At 36.6% G+C, this 22,117-nt stretch overlaps 1 protein-coding gene and 1 non-coding gene across 3 annotated transcripts in view; both read left to right on the plus strand.

Moving 5' to 3' along the window:
* Window positions 1–18,532, plus strand: part of LamC (Lamin C) — a 36,759-nt gene extending 18,227 nt beyond the window's left edge. The window contains exons 2-10 of one of the 2 annotated variants that reach the window (XM_089650333.1): window positions 2,630–2,762; window positions 4,469–4,606; window positions 5,364–5,546; window positions 8,085–8,225; window positions 8,753–8,958; window positions 9,978–10,218; window positions 12,023–12,244; window positions 12,929–13,101; window positions 16,055–18,532. In XM_089650333.1, coding sequence (XP_089506459.1) covers window positions 2,630–2,762; window positions 4,469–4,606; window positions 5,364–5,546; window positions 8,085–8,225; window positions 8,753–8,958; window positions 9,978–10,218; window positions 12,023–12,244; window positions 12,929–13,099 — 1,435 coding nt within the window. In that variant the 3' untranslated portion in view covers window positions 13,100–13,101; window positions 16,055–18,532. The remainder of the gene's footprint in view (window positions 1–2,629; window positions 2,763–4,468; window positions 4,607–5,363; window positions 5,547–8,084; window positions 8,226–8,752; window positions 8,959–9,977; window positions 10,219–12,022; window positions 12,245–12,928; window positions 13,102–16,054) is intronic. The other variant, XM_089650341.1, reaches the window with a different exon arrangement.
* A 3,028-nt stretch (window positions 18,533–21,560) lies between these two features.
* LOC149425281 (U4 spliceosomal RNA) lies at window positions 21,561–21,694 on the plus strand. The gene has a single exon (XR_016305722.1). It is a non-coding gene; the product is annotated as a U4 spliceosomal RNA (small nuclear RNA).
* The last annotated feature ends 423 nt before the right edge of the window (window positions 21,695–22,117 follow it).

Raw genomic sequence — 22,117 nt, forward strand, 5'->3', positions numbered from 1 at the left:
AATTGAGGACTCATTAGAAGCTCTCTTTGGCTCGAAAAAGAACCCCGGGTACTTTTTTACATCGGCATGTCGTTGGTAGCTGGTGTCAAAAATATTTTACATGGGTTTAGTAAATCACGCAAGTTTAAATTTGTATCGTCATTCCTAACTCTCGCGGTTACGTCATTCGTTGTAGATCGCTTTTAGATACAAAAAAATGTTGACATTATTTCTCAAATAGCCGGCAGCTCCGCGTGTTCTTCTTATTGACATTTCTCGACGATGGTGGCGACAATTATTCGCCTGCACGCAGTTTCCTGAACTTAATTTAGCGGCAAACGGATTTTCTTGGCACCTACACAATTATATTTGTATTAATTATGTTAAGATAGTTATGTATGGTTGATGTTATTATTGAACTTAAATGTATCTGCATTGTGCAACTTTTCTTAACCTCAATAATATTTGGCTAATTTATATAGCGCCATTTTCGTGAGAAATCACCTCAAGGGCGCTGTGTAGCCTGTAGTTCCCCAGGTGGTCCGCACAACGCATGTGAGCCGCTCCCAACTAGCAATAAGTAATTAAGCAGTCAAAAGGGCAAAATCAAGTGTATGAAATCAATTCAGTGTAATTTCAATTTCTATTATTGTTTTTTTTTCTTGAAATATTTTTTTTATGTTTCTATAAAATTTTATTTTCTTAGTTATTGCATTATAATTACGACTACCATAATACGGGCATGAGGAAATTACAAAAAATTGTTATTTATAAAATTTATTTAAAAAATAAATATATACTAACTGACTTGCTAGTTGGAGGTAACTTATTGGAAATGTAAGTTTTGTACATCAAAATATTGTCATTACAAATAATATTTACAATTTTCAAAGTTTCACTGTATGTATATCAGAAACCCTTTACAGTTTTATTTTATTTTTATATATCTGGAAACACTTCTTCTTTCGTATGGTGGGGGGTCAGAGGGGGACGTCTAGATCTGCGAGCCATTTTAGGGCCTCAGGCGTCGCCATGTGGCCCTCATCAATCCCGCCGGGGATGGAGCGGGCATTCGTTGACCACATGTTCGGTAGTCTGCACCGCACCACATTCACACATCGCCGACTCTTTAAGGCCCCATCTGTGCATCATGTGGGCACAGCGGCTATGGGAGCACCTTAACCTATTGATGGCGGACCAGGTTTTGCGAGGCAGTGAGAACCCAGGCTGTCTCTCGGTGGGGTCCTGTATGATATGGGCATTTCCCACGTTGGCCGTTTGCCACTCAAGTTTCCACCTATCTTCTGGGGTGAGAGGTAGTCGGAGGAGCCTCTCTCCTTCCGCCCAGAAGGGCTTTCGGGACTTCAAGCGGCATGCCGGGTGGGAGACGATATCTTCGTGTAGAGGTATTGCGCTTTTTTGCAGCGCCTTCTTGTATTCCCTCAGTGTTGCAATTTCTCGCCTGATGTTTGGCGGGGTTATGTTTGCAAGTACGGGGAGCCAAGGGAGAGGAGTAGATTTTAAAGTCCCGCTGATGGTTCGCATTGTGGCATTAAGCTGAACGTCTACCATGGAAGTGTGGGCGCTTCTAGCCCATACTGGAGCACAGTATTCAGCCGTTGAGAAAACCAGGGCAATGGATGCTGTTCTGAGCGTGTTGGCGTCGCATCCCCAGCTAGTTCCAGCTAGCTTATTAACTAAGTTAAGCCTTGTCCTGGTTTTTTTACCCACTGTTTCCATGTGTTGCCGGTAGTTCAAGCTCCTGTCCAAAGTAACTCCGAGATAGCGGGGGTGGGGGTCATGGTAAATATTTTTTCCATCAAACTGAACACAGAGTTTGGCATCCGCTTGTGAATTGCTAAGATGAAAAGCTGTCGCAACTGTTTTCGACCCATTTGGCTTTAGTCGCCAATTGAGGAAATATTCTTCCAAAGCCTTTAGGTCAGAATTGAGGATATCTTCTGCTGCTTTAAGGGTTTTGGCTTGAGCTGTGACGGCGATGTCATCTGCGTAAGCAAATTTTCTGCCCTCAGTGTGAGGGAGGTCTCGAGTGTAGATGTTAAATAGCGATGGGGCCAGCACTGAGCCCTGGGCAAGGCCATTATTGAGGGGTATTTTTTTTGCTTTTTCGCCCTCCTAGAAAAACCCTGAAGGTACGGCCAGTTAGCAGTTGCTCAATGAGTCGTACTGTGTTGCCATCCTCTATGGTGTCGTACAGTTTAACAAGGAGGCCTTTGTGCCACACCGTGTCGTAGGCCGCAGAGAGATCAATGAACGCTGCCGCAGTCTTCAGCCGTTTCTGGAAACCAGATTCAATGTGTGTTGTCAGTGCTAACACCTGATCGCAGCAGTTACGGCCTGGTCTGAAGCCAGCTTGCTCTTGTGGGACCACTTTCTCCAAAATTGGAGTAAGTCTGCGGAGCACAACTCGCTCAAGAAGTTGGAAACACTTATTCGACTTTACGAAATTACAATAAAGCTACAAAAATATCTGTGTATTTCTTAGGAGGGAGAAACAATCATTTATCTGAACATAAGTAAAAAAAAAAAAAAAAAAAAACTTCACAACAAATGATTTAGCTCCCAGGAGAACATCATTCCACAGGTTTTCACGGGTTGGTCTTCTAATTTTTATTATTTTTTTTTCTAGCCTTGATAAGAAGACGAAAGACCTCATCAATGCAGAAAATACATCCCGCATGTTTGAGAACCGCTTCTCGGAGGTCAACAACAAATACAACATGGCCTTGGCTGACAAGAAGAAGGCACAGGATGATGCCCAGGTAACCCAACCTCTTTACAAACGTCATTATATTATGAGTTTGGTTTGCGTTTTATCTACTTAGTCTACCTAATGCGTATAAACTGGTCAGACCGTGTTTAAGTTAATACTGGCAACTTTTGACATTTCCAAATAACACCAATGGCCAGTTTCGTTGATGATTGTCAACTATTGGAAATATTTATTATTTTAGTAAGGCTCAGTTGTTTCGCTGAAATTTAAAAGTAATATTGTCACTAAATGACCACTCAGCGCCATTTTATTTTTTTACATTTAAAAGGTCTCGATAAACACCGACTCTTTCTATAAAAATTTACAACATAATAGTCATCCTCTTCTGCTGATCACAATTTGTCCAAAAGCTGAAACGGACTAAGGACGGGTTGTTTCAGAGAATTTGTACAACTCGTCTAATTTCAATGTTCATTTTCAGGTTCTGTGAAAGTCCTATTCGAGTTCTGTAATTATATCATTACAGGCTAGTTGCTTGACAGAACTGAAATAATAACAGAACTTGAAAATCAACTTTGAAATTTGAAGAATTTTTCTAATTCTCCGAATCAACCTGTTTTTAGAATCTCCATTTAATGGCGCTGAATGAAAATTTGATTACTCTGTTACATTTGAATTTCTGCAAAACAACTGGGCCTACCATAAATAATTAATAATGATCCTAATAAATTCCAACGCTAGGGACAACCAACTGTTGGAGTATTGGGATTAGGACTGCTATAACGACTGTTAACAGCCAACAAACCAACAGGCCAAAAGTATTATAGTGATTTATTTTTTGGGATATTATGCCATGTTGCGCTACCTCCTTCTTTAGCCATCGTTTCGGACAACATTACAGTGATCTTAATCAGGGCAGATGTAATGCCCTGCCCTGATGATGGACACTGTAATGCTGTCTGAAACGTTGGCTAAAGAAGAAAGTAATGCAGCACAGCATAAAATCCCAAAAATAAATCACTAATACTTTTGGCTGTGAAAATCTGAAATTATATCCAATTATTAGTCTATTGATGCAGCAACAGCAGATCTTTTCATCATTGTTTAGATTGTATTTTTAATCCTATTTTCTATTGACTATTTATTTCCCTTGAGAATTGGTTTGATCTATTTTTATTTAATACATTTTTTTTAATTAGAATTTTGGTGATTTTCTCAACTACCATACTAGGCTCATGCCCGTATTATGGTAGTCGTACATAATTTATGTAAGAATTACAATAATAAAACATTACGGAAAAAGAAATTGTTATGGTAAAACAAAAATTTCAAAAATGCATATTATAGAAACCCTATTAGAAATAAAAACAAAGATAAAACTAAGTAAATGACAGTTGATTTATTTTAACGGATTTATTTTAAGTTTTGTACTTAACCTAAACTAAAGTGACATTTTATATTAAAACAAAGGGTACACTTTGCTGTTTGTTATGTAACACCTGAATGCTCTTGGCATATTCTGTTCTTGTTTTTTCTTGTTAGCGATATAAAATCTGTCATAACATATTATATTCTCATATTGCAATAGCATTTAGTCCTTTGTTTCATTATTCAAAATATATAAAGTTTACTCCCAGATATAAAGGTTTCGTAGTATGGGAAATTTAACGACTACATAAATAATGAATTAGTACATAGTTGATCAATATGTTGTTGTCTTTGGTGACCTAATATGAATGTTTATCTTCTGTTCAGGATCTGGCCAAGGAGTTGGAGCAGCTGCGCAAGCTCCTGCTGGACACACGCAAGGCTCACGAGGATGAGACGTTGTGTCGCATAGATCTTGAGAACTCCGTGCAGAGCTACCGCGAGGAGCTCTTGTTCAAGGACCAGGTACTTATCTAATTATACCACTTTATGTGCGCCAGAATTCTTTAAACCGGTAGTGATTTTTAATCTGACCTTTCAACACTCATAAAAATGTTAGGTGAGGTCAGAAATTTGCATAAAATCTTGATCTTTTCAATAACCAAATGTATGGATCTTTCTATAGAAGTTAACTAACTAACCATCATGCCGTTTCTCCGCAGGGGTAGGCAGAGAGGACGGACCGCCAAACAACTCGGTCTTGGCACACACTTCTTGCCTCATTCACATTCATACATCGTCTCATACATACTCTTCTATTATTCTGACTCTATGGACTTCTATGGAAGTTAAAGTAAAAAATCACAATCTTTGGTTAAGAATTGCTAAAAAAAACTGTTAAATCATTAGACTGCTTCATATTTATGTGGCAAATACTGGTATGTCCAAATATTATTCAGAAATTTGCTGCTGATTTTTATTGTAATTTCACTACTTAGCGCTCTTGAAGTGATTTTGCACAAAAACGGCACTATACGAATCATGCAAATATTATCACTACGTGTTTTGAAAATTTTAAGCTGAAGAATTCCAAGCACAGATTCCTGTCCATGTCCAAATGAAAGGAATCATGGCTTTGGTTTATAGTTTTCAATGTTGAATAGCTAACTATCTTTCGTTATTAGTTATTTTTATGATACCTACTTCTTGCACATAAAATGCCATTGAAATTTATATATTTTCTGAAATAAATATTACTATAAAACATGTGTCTTATGTGTAGATTTACCAGCAAGAGTTGACGGAAACCAGGTCCCGCCGCCAGGTGGAGATCAGTGAGATCGATGGCCGCCTCGCCCAGCAATACGAGGCCAAGCTGCAGCAGTCACTCCAGGAGCTCAGGGAGCAGCAGGAGGCTCACGTGCGGGCCAACCGCGAGGAGCTGGAGACCAGATACGACAGCAAGGTAACCACTCCTTACTTCACTCATGCTTAGGAGTTCTGTATCATGTGTTGATACACTCACAATCACATGTCAATGTAGATGTCTTGCCGTGTCAACAATGGTTATTCCAATCGCTTGCAAAAGGTTAAAAACCTCGTCACTTGTTCATTTCTCATGCTAGATAATGGTGAACAGTGGCGGCCAGCTAATATGTGCTCCCGAGCGCCGAACAACCAACAAGATTTCCGACATGGCTAATCACAATACGAAATTCGGTTCGGTTATAATATCTCATACAAAAGGTACCTACTTATTAAGCGCGATTAACTTGCAGACCGACTGTGACTTGTGCTTATGTTCGTAGCAGTTCGTTTTCGATTGCGATCCAAAATTTGACTGCTCTGTTCGCATATTCTGTGAACAGTCGAAAGCGTGGGTACATACCATTCTTTGCAAATATTACCATATTAAGGACGGCGTCCCGAGCTTTACCACCACATTAGAAGGAACGGTTTGTTCAGTAGAAACTAAAACTGTGTGATATTATTGTCGATATCGTGTCTTCAATTTACCATCTGTTCTTTTTCAAGCATACAAGATAAAACATGTCATTAAGAGATGAGTGATGTTCAAATTAGCTCTTATCAGTTTAGTCAGTGTTGTCGCTGAATTGTCTGTTGAATTTAAAACCATTCTTGCTGACGGCGCTTTGTCAATTTTAACTTTTTTATAGTACTTGTTTATAAGAAGACTTTTCCGAGACTGCGTATTACTAAAACTTGTGTGCACCATTCCAATCACCTCAGTTGAAAGTGAAAGATGTTTCTAAACGTTAAAAAGAATTAAATATAATGAAAAGAGCGAAAAATAGAACTCTTTTATTAATAGATATGTACCTTTATTTATTTTATTTTCTGACTTAATTTTGTACTCCGGTGAACCCCCACATATTTTGACCACCGGCCGCCACTGATGGTGAAATGATCACTATTGATTTCATCACAATCATGAACTATTAAAGCTACATCAGTTCAAGGATAACTACAGGAATCTCGTAGTTTTATTATCTGCCAATAATTTTTATAACTTTACTGATCATAAAACAAGCCATAAATTTTTCACTCTATATTTGTGTGTGTGTGTATTTTACCAAATGCTTTACCATGGTGATACCTGTCTGTATTTAGAAATGTGAACCAAATGATTTAATGGGATGGTAAGATATAGTCAACTTAACCACAAATTATTTACAGGCAGTTGTTTCACAGAATTTGAACAATTCATCGAAGTTCTGTTATTATATCATTATTTGCCAGTTGTTTCACAGAACTGAAATAAAAACAACTGTAATCGACCAGTTGGGTCTTTTACACAGACTGTAAAATAGGGGGCCGGTCAGTCCGTAGATGGCCGCTAGGTCCGGGTAGACATCTGCTTTACCCTTGCTCGGGTCGGTAAAGGAATCTACTTTATCCCTTGCTCCGGTCGGTACAGGAATCTGCTTTTATCCTTGCTCCGGTCGGTACAGGAATCTTCTTTATCCTTGCTCAGTTCGGGGCCGGAATCTGCTTTATCCTCGGTGCGGGAGGAGGCAGGCAGGGGCAGAAATCCAGGGGGGAGCCAAGTCAAAGAAGTATCCAAGTTCAGATCCAGAGAGAAGTGGTCGGGAAGAGCAGAGTAGAGTAGCTGGTGGCGGTCCAAGGCAGAGAGAGCGAGCTGAAGGCTGGCGCGCCGTATTTATTGTGCAATCCCCCTCTCCCGACTTTGGGGAGGGCGGGGTCGACGCGCTGCCTTCATTCGCGGGTTGTTGATGATCCGCGGGCTGTGACGTCCGCTAAGATTTAATTAGCGGAGGTCACAACCTTTAGAACTACTCTACTCTTTATGCTCTTTTAATCGATCCTAACCACTCCTCTCTGGCATTTTTATTTATTAATCATTTGTACATACATTCATTCAGTGTGGGGTCCCCGGCCCAACATATTCAGGGGAAATCGTAATTAATTTTCTTAATTCTAAATTAATACTAATTTTTATTAACTAATTATGTTTAGGAGAGTCCGGCCGTTTTATCAATGTATTTTATTTCGTAATATCTACGGCCAAACTCTCTCAAACTTAGTCTAAACATTTCAATAAATCTTCAATTCAAAATGTTTTGCCGTACGGCGTTGCTTACGGGCGCGTTGATTGGTTCCAGGCGGTCGCCTGGGGCCGGCCGGGCGCCCGCGCTGAGGGGAAGCGACGCGGGGGCGAGCGGGACTCGAGGTATCGAGGCTCAACGTAAGTTCTAAAACCACGCTCCGGCTCCGCGCTTCGACCATTATGAAATGTCGGCCGCCGAGAGCGGTACACACCGTCCGGTACAACAACTTTGAAAATTCACTCTCCAATTTGATGATTTTTTTTTATTTCTGTGAAACAGCTGGCTTTTAGTATCATACAATTTATTGACAAGCGGTAACCATTATTTTCAACTAAAATACCACTAAGAATAAAAGAAAAGCAATTTACATGATGTTCATCTTCTAACTTACTATAATAATATTATTTTTTCAGTTGAAAGCTCTTCAAGCCGCTGCGGGCCGCAACAGCAATGCCACTGGGCTTGCTGTGGAGGAGCTCCGCAGTGCCCGTCTTCAGGTTGACGGCATGAACCTTCGCATCTCAGAGCTGGAGTCGTCCAACAGCGCACTTCACGTAAGTACCCGTCCTAAAACTGCTTACCTACCCCTCATTCCAATTACATAATTGGGAATTACAAAATATTTTACAAATTTTGTTATATCTATCGTTAGGTTAGCAAATTTGCAGCATGACGAAATTCCTGTTCTGTTTGGACTGGAACCTATTGTCTAGTTCCTGAATCAGCATTGTCTCTTTTGACTCCACCATATTGAATTTAAAAAAAAAATTATAATATTTCCCAAATGGATTTATTTGGGTGACAAAAAGTAAATCACATACTTTGTTTCACTTTTCTATACCAGAGTTTGCTGTGACAGATAGAGCTATAAGGCTAAGAATAAGAAGGTTAACCTTCTTAGCAATGTCTAGATTTTGTCGATTATCCACTTGTTGCAACATATAAGTCTTGTTAAGATTCATTTATTTTAAGTCTTCCTCACTCTGATTCTGGACCAGTTCAAGGGTGAAATTAGAACATTTATTTAATTAATCTTTTCAGACAGGCTCATAATCAAGTTTGGCTTTTTTTTTTTGTTCAGGCCCGTTGCCGCGACCTGGAGAAGACTCTGCAGAGTGAGCGCGCCCGCCACGCCGGTGACTTGGCAGCGCTGGAGGCGGAGTTGTCTCGCCTGCGCGACGACATGGCCGAGCAGCTCAAAGAGTATGCACAGCTCATGGACATCAAGACTAGCTTGGACCTGGAGATCGCCACCTACCGTACCCTGCTGCAGGGCGAGGAGGAGAGGTATATACACAACTTTTAACAACCATTTCTGGGTCTTGATTCTCCACAAAGTCATTCCACTCGAACAACGAGTGATTCTACCCACTCATTGTTTGAGTGGAATGACTCGACATTTGGCATATGTAAGTATTTACCCTCGACAAGACTTAAGAATATGAATGTCGACCAATGTATGTACTTTCGATGGCTCATACATACGCTTCTATTATGCTGACTCTTGACATGGTTCGACTTAAGTATCTGATTCACTTGATAGTGCCATATCTTTCCCGGGAAACCCGGACTTCTTCTATTTACGCGTAAATCGAAATTTCACAGCCGACCCTAAATTCATAAAAATACGACATTCCAGTGAAAATCGATTTCGATTTACAAAATAATAATACTAATTAGGGCGATGTATAACCACGTAAAAATACACTTTTCGGCATTTTACCGTTATGGCTGTCCTTTAGTTTCAGATTTACGAAATTTTATGATTTATTTTCGCAAAAATCGAAGTTTTTAGAATTACACAAACAAATTTTCGTGTGCTGACAGAATTAATTTTCGAATTACGAATTAACGAATTTCGAATTAATAAATCATTTTGTATGAAAAAAATTTACTGTGGATATTTTTTTGGCGAAAATTTCGAATTATCAGGGTTCGAATTAACGGGGTTCTACTGTATTGCCTGCCCCATTGGGGCAACTAAAACTTTTCCCACATAGGTACTTAGATAGTTCACAATAAAATTATAATCCATATAAAAACATAAAAGTGTTTAATTTAGGGAAATATGGGGTGCAATACTGCACAGTAATAATCCTTCTCAAGTATTCACAGATGTCACAAATAAAAATTAGTATGCCGATGGGTTAAATGGTTTTGAACTTTGTTTGTGCTTTACCCCTCTTATAAGTAACTCTAGGACAGAACCAAATCTAAAGCTCCCAATGGCGATAACGAGATTGTCAGAGTTGGCCTAGTCATAAAAAGTTGACATAACCTCAAACTAATGCACCTTCTGTTTGTAGGCTGAACCTCACCCCCACTTCCCCCCAGTCCGAGTCCATGATGTCCAAGACGGCGTCCGTATCAGGATCCATCCGTCGCACCACCCCAATGCGTACAGCGCGCAAGCGCGTTCTGCTCGACGAGAGCGAGGAGCGCTCGCTGTCCGACTACAGCATCACCAGCAGCGCCAAGGGAGATTTGGAGATCTCCGAGGTCTGCCCTGAGGGAGGGTTCATCAAGGTTCACAACAAGGGAAAGAAGGTCAGCAAGCATTCTTTAGTCATTTTAGGTTTATAATACTGTCAAACCCGTATATGAGAGGTATTTTTGCAAAGCTGACGTACTCCACCTGATACTGGTGTCAAAGTATGTGATTTTATGTGTTTTTTTAGTAATATATTTCTTTATTAATATTCAATTTGAATCATAAAATATTAACACATATTGAAAAGTAATAAGATTTTTATAATTGGAATATAACTGTTTTGCAAGGCAATCTTGGAATAATCCTGTTTTTGTCTTGGATTATATGTTGACTTTGAAAAGCCATGTAACACAACTGACAGCAACTTTCATACAAATCAACTAGGAGGCCATTTTGTTACTTAACCGTATGCTGTGTTTCTATTGGCTGAAATGGAATAAACTGTTTTGATGGTTTGTATCATGTTTTTACCTGTCGATGGATGGTCTACTTCGAGGCTTTTTGTACTCACCCACGAATTGATCTACTATTATTTTGATAAAATTCAAATGGCTCTATGGTTTTTCGTTGTTATTTTTTTTTAAATATATTTAAATAGAATGTATGTGTTAATGGAACATATCTCCATCCCCCAAACAAAGAGTTTACACCACCATTTCAGCGAATTTCTCAAGAAGCAAGACGACGATCCATACTGATTAGCGGTTACCTGATAACTCATCAAAATGACAATTCAACCCGATGATGTTTGGTTAATACTTAATGATGGCGCCACCACCCTTTGTAATCCTTCTAATGGATGTGGATCCTGTGTTTGCAGAGGTACTCAGCATTGTTACGACCCTTTTTCATTCTTTAATTCATCTATTTCAATATCACGCCAATTCTGCCAAAGGTAATTCTTTTGATTGCAATTTTGTTCTGGTGTAAACGTTGGATTCTTTAATAATTTCATTGGCCAGCTCGAGTGTAAAAAACAATAAAAAAAAATTAATAGGTTCTGAGATTGAAGCAGGAACTTGTGGACCTGTTTTTTGTGAGCCAATATCTAAGTTTACAGTGTCCTTAAGGTTGTCTTCTTCGGTCATATCTACCCATTCCTTATGTCCAAAACATGCGATTTATTTTGTCTTATGTCCTATAAAGTCCCTCTCACTGCTTAAACTTATAATATCATTAACTATGTATCGAACTTTCATCGGAAAAGTCACTTAGCACTTCGAAAACAAACCCGTCTTCACTACCGCTAGATCGCGATCGTTGGAGGAGATTTAGGGCTAAACCGGCGGCTGAGACCACTGGAGAGAGAATGAAATGATTTCCGCTTGAGGCATCTCGCTCGAGGTTGTAATGTTACCAGTCGCACGTAAATGTGGGGAACTGTAAATATTATTCTTATTTTCGGGAGATGTGAACTCCCTACAAATTAATAATTATATAGAAAATGTTACATTCACAGGTCACATTTGGTAAAAATTCGAATTTTTCTTGTTTGAATCTTTTTGTTTGAATAAAATAATTTTATTCATTTAAATAGTTGATTTGAATGAGTTAACATGCCTCCAAGTAGCAGCGGCGTAAATTACCAAAACATGCGCGCCCGCCCACAGGTCGTTCTTATGTTGAACCAAGAATAGATATAAAAAGTGAGAGACAAAAATGAGGTAACTGGTAATCCAGGGGACGATGGATGGCCACACCTCATGGCTTAAAATCTTATACTCCAGGCTGCAAGTCTGCGAGAATGAAGATTGCCGTCATGAAGGGACTTCCTCCAATAAAACAAGACACCAAAAGAAAGTACAGGCAGCTATTGATAGTATGGAGGAATACAAAGATTAATTTTTTCCCACATTTTAGGAAATCTCCCTGTCCGGCTGCCAGCTGGTGCGCCGTGCCGGCTCTCTGGAGACTACCTTCCGATTCCACCGCTCCGTGAAGCTAGACGGGGGCGCTACGGCCACCGTATGGTCGGCAGACTCAGGCCACGAGCACGAGCCCCCACACTCCATCGTCATGAAGGGACAGAAGTGGTTCGTTGCTGACAACATGAACACCATCCTACTTAACAGCAACCAAGAGGTATGGCACTTAATTAGGCACTTGATTAGTAAACAAATCTTATAATATACAGTTTATGAACAGTGATCATTCTTTTGATTTAATTTAATTTGTTATGACGTTACTGGGCACCTAATCCTCCAACGTGAAAAAATTAAAATTTTCAGGTGGTTAAAAAAAATATTTAAGCAGGAAAATAAAGGGCGACTTCCATTTATAAATTACATAAATAAATGTTATTTAGAGGTTCACCTTCATTGTTCTGCTTCAAAATGTTTTTTTTTAGGTCTCCTGTAAAATATAATTCTTTTCACAATGTTTATGCATATCATATAAACCAACAATATACTAACATATTATCATTATCATATCGTTGACTAACCTAACCTAACCCAACCTTTTTGAGGTTGTGTGCCACTTTTTACCACAACTTTCATCATGATCAACTTCTAAGAAAAGATTTTTTACCATGACGTTCTTTCCTATTAAACTGCTTCATTAAAAGATAAGCAAGAATCCTATTTGTCCTACGACTAGGATATAATTTTTTTCATTCATGAATGTATATTTAAAATATGGAAATAATTATTGTTTTCAAATAGGGATCCAAAATTAGCTCCGCAATCGACTGATGGATAGCGATCGGCCGGTTAGGAACCCTTATTGTAATGTGTTGACGTTTGTTTGTTTCCTTCTGTGTTCCAGGAGATTGCCACGTCAGAACGCCAGCGGCGACAGGTGTCCACCAGCTCGGCTCGCCACCGGGAGGTCAGTCACAAGCTGCCACGTCACGAATACGTCGAGTTACCCCAGGTAGCCCCCCCCTCCCTGCTCCATCACCACGTCAGCACCATGAGTGCCCGCCGCTACTTCTAGTGGTAAGCCGGGGGTCTACGTTGTTGCCTAAGCCGCTCTGTCCGCTCATAGCTCACCCAAACAAACAAGCTTTCTAAGGGGCTCTTCTAACCGTGTGGGGAGAACTAGGCAGAACCAGACCAAATTAAAATCACTTCAAATCTTGAAATTGATAAAATGACTGCATTCAGTGTCGAACAAATTCTATTCTTGCACTGTTGAAACCACTGTACAATTATATTCATATTCTGATGAAAGTTCTTACAAAAAATGTTAACTCTTACATAAACTTTAACAAGTTGCAATTTTCTGCTAGAACTGTAGCAATATGAAGGTTAATATAAATGGTGATTAGTACATAATATCAGATATGGGAATGAACACCGCTCTTTAATACTGTTTAGTACAGTTTTCGCATGGTTTCTCGAGTGTTGCTAGTCTATAACTATAATTTATATTAATTTTCATATTTTTAAATGGTCAGTCCTTTATTTGAGATTGTAATTGGTTATTTCTTTGGATTCAAGCATTCATCTCTGAAACTTGTGATTATGCCATGCAGAATTTCGGTGAGAGACTTTCACCCAAATTTTGCCTGCTATAAAAGTGATTGTTTCGATTGGCGATAAAAGAGAGTGAGATTGGCGATAAAAGAAATGTGAGATTTGATGCGCAATGAATGTGTTTTTGAAAGTGAAAGAATGAGGTTTCCGAATGCTTGTTTGAATCCAAGAAATAACTTTTCACCGATAATCTTTTCTTAACCTAAAATGGTGACTTGCCTACTTCTCCCTCCTGTTGTGTTGAAGGTGCAAGCCTCTTGACTGTTGTAAGCTAACACAATATGCTACGTCCACACGCTTAACTGTCCACTCTTCACTTTATCTTGCTAAATATTCTAATCTTTTTCTGGCCTAAACTTGTTGGCTGTTTTTTTTTATTGATTTAATTTAATGAGCAAATTATAAACTTTTATCATTTTAATTTATTCACCTGCACTGTTTGTATTTGTTTCACATCACAATATTTGGAATATGTAAAAAAAAATCATATCTATTATAATTTTACCATTTTAATCTATTAGGCATTAAAAATATTAATTTTTGCCTTAGATGTGATAGAAATCTTTTGAGTTCATATTAAAAACTAGGCCACAAAGAATTGCTCAGAACTAATTATTTTAAAATTCATTACCGGATTCAATTTCTTAAATTCTTCTCTTATTAATATCTTCTCAGTGTGGATTTAACACAACATTTGGGAAATGGATTATATTTATTCATACTAATGAACTAAACTAAAGATATAAGTGAGCAGATGAAAAAACCTGGATTAACGGCAGAGAGCTTATTATACGTAGACTCCTAGGCTTAACATTGTTCTGTTGTATTGTTTTGTTATGATTTTGTCTATATAAAGTGTTGCATAATTTATGATCATTAAAATTCACCCCAAATACCTCTTTGTGCTAGCTTAGACCATAAAACGGTGTAAAAATAATTGTATATTTTTTTGATATTGAGTAATATTTTGTTTTTTCACAAATTCAATTTGAATGAATTAAACAAAAACAACATCACATTGTCATTTAAGCCTTAGACACATTACGCTATATTGTGCGCGCATAATTTGGGCCTGGCATATACGTGTTTTATATGCACACTACGCTGTAATCTTACTCAGGAGAGGGGGTCAAATCAATTGGGGGACTGCTACAGAATATCATTTCTTTGTATGGGATCTATCACTTTGACAGATGACAACCGCGTAATTATGGCACTCCGTAAATTGTTGTCACATCAAATTATCGTAAATCATCCGTAAATAATTGTCACATCAAATTATCGTAAATCATCTGAAAATAATTGTCGCATCATTTTCAAATATAGCCTGGTTAGCAGATCACAGCACATATCGTTGCCACGCCCACACTTATAACACATCATCTTTTTAGGTGACAGTTCTGTATGGGATTGTATGGCGAACAATATGGAGTTATATAAAACGCTTTGAATTTATAGCGTATTCTGTCACACCCTTTAGTTAGGAAGATACTCTTTATTACTTGACATGGCTTTGGATTGCTGTTTGTTAGCTCTGAAATATATATTAACAATATTATGGAATGGACACTAGAATCACCTCATTCAATTTGAGAACACAGTGCTTCTTGTGTTAAAACTGAAATAAAATTGCCAGAAGTTATGAGGTTTTATTGTACTTACTGTCCATTAGGTTCACTAAAAACCTGTCCAAAAATGCCAATAAAAATGAATGTTTCTGTAACCTCTCAAGATCTCAACTGTTGGTACTGGGCGTGCATGTTTCTATAATGTGAAAACCATTCATTTACTTAGGTTACAAGTAAAATATTATTTTTATTATGTGATATCATTTTATTATGCATTATATTTTTTATTTCGGTTTGATAATTTGCATCTACTGTGTATCACCTATTCATATTATATATATGTTCATAACAAGGTGGAAGGTTATAAGTGAAATTGAAAACAAAATTTTGACAATTTTTTAGTATACACACAAAACTCATAAAAAATTGTTACCTCAAATTGTTCGTCCAAACCGTCACATGAAATGCTCTAGCAAAACCCGATTTCCATAATACTGCCAGTTTCTGCTGCATGCTAACAAATAAACAAAACCAACTATGTACTACAATGAAATTCTCTTATAAACTTTAACCAAGAGATCGTAAAAAAAAAAAATATGTAAATGGGATAAATTTGACCATTCAAATTCAGCCTTCAGGAACTGAAAAAAAAACAAATTTCTTTTAAGATAGTTTTCTTCAGTAGAATTTCTTAACCAGTTTCACGGTAATAATATAAATGTATAATCTATTGAAGTTGAAAATGTCATTGATTTTATACCCATCACTGGATGCTCAGGTAGGGGCTTTTAATACCATTTTGTGATTTCTCTTAATTAATCAATTATCTGTTTTGATTTTTCCAGGGAGAAGAAAAGTGCTCCATCATGTAACTCCACCAGCCCTGCCTTAAAAACAAATAGTCTATCGTTATAAAACCATTCAGATTGTGTGATGGGTTCTCTCATCTAATTATTGCAGATCTTGGGTTTGAATTCAATATTATGTTGGTGTTACTCTTCCTATTGTCGAGGACACGACACACTCCAGCTAAATGTCATTTACACATTTGAAGACATCACCCGAACAATGATGTACGGAACATTTTGGTGATATTACAGGAACTGAGAAAAAAAAATTGTGTAATTTTGAACTACTGACTTCATGTGTGTAATGTGACTTACAGCAATGCTGCATACTCTACTCAAAATGTGCCTTACAGCATTGTTTGGGTGACATCTTCATTTCAAAATTATTATTATTGTTAAAAGACTTATTCACTATGTAGTCACTTTTTTCTCAGCATATTACCAAAAATATATATAACTTTATTCCTTTGTGCCATCAAGTTTCTACTTGAGAAGTCATTTGCGATGTTGGTATGCATATTTAATAATAAACTTCATTTAAATTATCTTTAAAATCGCCGCAGTGGAATCTGCTTAAGATATTCTCACGCGAGGTTCGATTCTCTCTTTCTTTAGTCCGATAGCTTGGTAGCTTAGGTAGCGTTTGTCTGCCTTGAAACTGGAACTTTACAAGTTGTGAAGTTTATAAGTTAATCCAACCTCTGGCAGATTTTTCAAGAAGATTTTACTGCATATTAGCGTACGGTACATGGAATTAAATCATTTTACAGCAATGCTTTCCTAGCATATTGTCTCTGAAACGGAATGAAGCACAAATCCAAGTTTGCAATAGTTCAACTGACTTCCTTTGGTAGGTTAAGTCAATTAGATTTGTACAATTGAATGCACCATTAGAGATTTAAGGTCACCTCTAAAGGTACAAACACAAGACACTGCCAATTAGTGTTACTTTATTCCAAGTTTCCTGTTAATTGCTAAATTTATTCAAAGTGTTAATGATAGTAATGATGCTGTTCTTTTCTGATTTGGTTTTGAAGCATTTTGGAGTATATTCTTGAAAGTTAAACAAAGTCTTTATTTTTAAATGAATAATTTAATTGCTAAATATAATATATTAGCGAGTTTCATAAATCGGTTGCAAAAGTATTTTTGTAGAACAAGCGGCTGATGGGTAAATTCAATTTGGAGGAGGATGTTGCTGGTTGATGGCTGCCACCTGCGGAGGCGCACTTATTACCTTTAGAAGGTTGTGTCTAATTAGTTTTGCAGGTACAACCCCCATAGCTGGGTTGTTGGCTGTTTTGGGAGCTTGATACATGTACCTATTGTACTGTGTACTGTTATCAGGAATTAAATCTCAAAATGCACAATCTGTGATATGCACGACCTCTGCTTCTGCCGGTGAGCTTCAGATGCAACAGAAAGATCATATTATTATAAAGAAGCGCATTTATAGTAAGGAGGAGAATATAATATTTTTAAACATATTATTAATTAAGTCTGATGTTGTCATATAATTTTTGTTGTGGATTTATCAGATACAATATATGACTTTAAAATTATCAATATCTTTCAATTTATCCCCCAGTTCAATGTCCAATTTTGATTGTGAAATTAATAATTTAACCTGTTGAACTATTGAATTAATTAATGTAGGTATCTTTTAAGGTTTTAGTCGAGTTTCGTCTAGTTCCTGGTCCCATCTCCTTTCAGAGAGTGAATAATAACAAATGTCCACATTTTTATTTTTAAGCCAGATCTAAGGTGAATGGTCAATAATAATTATTATCTTTATTTGATATATTTCTCATTTTGGTTAAAAACTTTTGTAAACCATTTTTTTATCACAATCATTTTGTATGTCAATTTTAATGAATTATTTAACAGTTTTGGTCCATTTGTAAGTAGGCTTGCTACACAGTATTTTCTCTGATACACATTATCATACTACATCATACACATCTTAGATATACATATTACAAAACTTTTATTTGATAAAAATTTACTTTATAATCATTTGTTGACTTTTAACAAACTACATAGTACTTCTGACTACCAAAAATGTGCACTTCTCAACATTTTCTATTTTTTTATTATTTATGTATATGGTTAATTACTTAATATTGTTTAGGTGAATAGTAATTATTATTAAGTATTGAGAATTTACTGTGTAGTTTTTGAATTAAGATTTTCGTCTCGCTACTTTTTTTTCTTATTTGTTGAAAACTTAATTTTATTCTTTTGAATCATGTAAGCTGTAAGCAGTGGTGTGTCTGCTATAGATTTGTATACATATTGTGTTTTCCTTTAAAAATATATTAAATGAAGTCCAACAAGATCTATTTGTAATCATAATGTAATAACGATATTACAGAAAATATTATAATAAATAACATTTTTAGAGTCAACTTACATAATTATTGTTTTATGTATGAAAAAGTATGAAAGTAAATAAATCTTTATTTTAGACATATATCTTATTTTATTCTTATTGCTCTTGAAAAAATAGTATCCAAACGACTGATGCCCAGAAGATTTTTTTTTTCAGCAGAAGGAAACAATAATAATATTTTTATTAAAAACTTCCAATCAACATCACTTGTTGGGTAAGTACTTTATTTTATCCTTTCCCTTTTTTGGTGTTGACTGATCTCGATTTGTCCCACTGTTAGCCAGAACCCTACCTGCGGATCTATCAACCACCACTTGTTAACCTCTTCGCGCATGACCTATCTAATAATCTAGAAATAATTAAATTAAATGTTTTATTTTTGGGAAATCGACAGCTTATGTTTTATTAGTTTGTACATGTATGGTATAGCCAAAATAAAACCAATTATGGATTTCCCCTTGTGACTGTACCTCTAATAAGCCAACATAATAAGAACAAAAAATTTAATAAGAAAATTATATAAAAACAAAAAATTGCTAGTTAGAAGGAAGAACAAACATATTTTATGGTGTAATTGATGGTCATGTTAACACATTATTTGCGGGAGACGCTTAAATGCATCTTTTCATACCATGCGTAGAGAGCGGGAGACGCTTAAAAGCATTTTTTTTATTTACGTACTAACACCATCAACATCTGGTATCCCAAACAAAACTTCAAAATCAGATCATCCAGGAAGACTTTCTAAATGAGAAATCATTGAAGGCACTGCTAACAAATAGATGTTGTGTGTGCTCGGCCCACAAAGTACCTAGTAAGGGAACTGTTTCCAACAACATCATACTTTGAAATAATGTTAGTGTTAGGCCCATTGTCCACGTCATACGCACGCTTTCGTCAATTGACGATTGCAAGACGAATGCTTGCATCTTTGCGTAGAAACAATGAAATCTGTGTCCACGAAGCGGCAACGTCGCGTCAGCCGCTTGTCATGCGGTGCGCACGGCAACATGTCACTACTCGACCGACTCGTCAGACGGACGCCTGCAGTATTTTGTCTTTGTATCAGTAGTCCAGTAGAGACTAAATTTTGGTACGTATGTTTAGTCATTCGGTAAAATGATTGAAATACAGAATCATCTTCTGATAACTCTGGCAGCAACAAACAATTTATTCTTCTTTCGATGTACGGATGAATCCAGTACTTTCTTCGCCTGTTTTGTCGTCTTCTAATAAAATTGTATGCTATAATCACTTTATGATCATCACTTGACATTTTCACAACAAAAGATGTGCTTTCTCGATGCTAGTTGAAAGAAAACTCAGACGTTTTGTAACGTGACTGACTATTGCATGAAGCAGCGTGGACATAACAAATATGCAAAATACGCCTATCTTCATTTGTAGGTTACATGCATCCTACAAAAGGCGACTGTGTGGACAATGGGCCTTAATCCTTTTATATTTTACAAAATATATGTTAATAAATATTGGACAATTTTTATAGCGCCGTTTTTGTGAGTTATCACCTCAGGGGCGCTTTACAGTTGATGCAGGTATTAAAAAAATATATAAATATTACCAAAATAGAGTGAAGTTAAGTGAATTAAAATGAAGAACAGGAACAAGTGACATGAAGATAGAAGATGGAGACTCTGCTGCAAGAATCCTAGGTAGTGAAGGAACTGTACTAGCCGCTGCAGCGAGAGAGACTACCGCGTCCAGCAACAGTGCCAGCACGAGGTTCGTCATCCGTTCAGGTATGTGTCTGCTGCTAATAAAGAGCGCTGACACAATATCCTCACATAGATAACAGACCTTGGCAGCACCGCTGTAACGTTCGACGAGTCCATCATAGTCTCTATCAATAATAATATTTGGACGATTTATACAGCGCCGCTCTTGTGCAAAATCACCTCATCTCTCCTAGTCTATTTTAGTCTCTCTAGTCACTTCTTAGCTATTCATGCCACTTAGTGCATCTTCTCGACCCTTTTAGACTCTTTCCTGGCTCTAATGCCTAAATAAAATCCAACAAAAAAATTACAATTTTTTCTATTGTCGTGATCCAACGATTTCATACCTCTGTCTCAGACCTATAGGGCTCGCTTATCTCAGGCATCATAAACAAAATCTTGAACCAAAGTCAAAGTGAAGTGTATGTGTGTCATCTGAAACAAAAACAAAAAATTTAAATAAAATATGGCTTACCTGTTTTCTAGGTAGATATCCTCGGTTGAATAGGTCCCGTAAATCCCGACACCACTTGACACTTGAGGGGTCAGGTATAAAATCTCCGACTGCATTGAGAGTCTTTGTTCTGGCTTCACTTTCCAAATTTTATCGGTATATAATGCTATTATTATAGCATTATATACTGATATAATGCTATAATAATAGCAAATTCCGGCTAAACGGTAAGATACTGAAAATTTTATTGAAATACGATCAATACTTCAGAAGTTGTAGCTATTTTACTTGAATTGTAATTTTGCGCACAAATCTGAAAAAAATCGCCCGCTTCATCAAGGCGCTTGATAAAAAAACCAGCCGCAAACATTGTGTTAAGACAAGATGTCATATTATAACAAATATAAGACAGGCTATAACGTTAATTAATTTTAATACAGTATTATAAGAATAACTAAAACTCACTCATGATAATAATTCAGAAAAACATTTTTTTCTTAATGTGCATCCCTGTATTCACGGTTGTCATTTATTTGTAACCACAAGAAGATAGGATGTACATAATATAAATTTAATTCATAAAAAAAAAAAATAACATTATTATGAACACAAACAACAGAAAAGTTACATACTCATGAAATATCAGGGAACTACTATTTTATGGACTTTCTATATTTGTTAAGCTCGCAATTGAAAACATCCGCTTTTGATATTATGCTATTGTAATTATTCCATGGTCTGTTCAAGCAAGAATTTTGTTTGTAGTTTGATTTTTAATTGATCTACTTTGAGCATGTGGAGCGCGCAGGTGCATTAAATTGAATCATAATCAGCAACTCTGGGCATTAAATATTATTATTAACTTACTTATTGATAATGCATCTATATCACATATAAATTCAAAATTAATAATAATTAAAATTTCATGCGCAGTGGCGATATTGTAACCTATGAGGTTAATCCGAGGTGTGATTATTGCTAGTTAAAAACTTTTGCCACCAGAACGATTAAATTTATTATTATTAAATTAATCGTCCTGGTGGGCTTTTATACGATACATATTTCACATGAGTCATTGCATAATACAATGCCAACAGAAGGTTTTTTTTTTAAAACATCAACAAAATAAATAACCACAAACTTCAAAAAAAACAATGTTAAAGATTACAATTCATGAATTAAGGGACCAATATTTTTATCATAGCCAACTATAAATTATAAGTCAGATTCTGAACATATATATAAAAAATAGATTAAACAGAAACAATGGAGGAATAATTTCCTCCAAGGAAGAAACATACTCATTAATTTAAAAAAAAGTGTGCCATTTAAAAATTAGATGTAAATATAATATGTATTGTATGGAAATGTTCTGTGAAATCAGGAATAAGATTCACTTCATATGTTACATGTGTTTAGGTACTGCAATACCGGCCCTGAGGGCCGGTATTCTATTATTATTATCTATTTCCCTCAGG

This window comes from Hesperophylax consimilis, chromosome 3 (assembly GCF_061612785.1).
Source record: "Hesperophylax consimilis isolate HC1 chromosome 3, BYU_Hcon_1.0, whole genome shotgun sequence".
Lineage (NCBI taxonomy): Eukaryota > Metazoa > Arthropoda > Insecta > Trichoptera > Limnephilidae > Hesperophylax > Hesperophylax consimilis.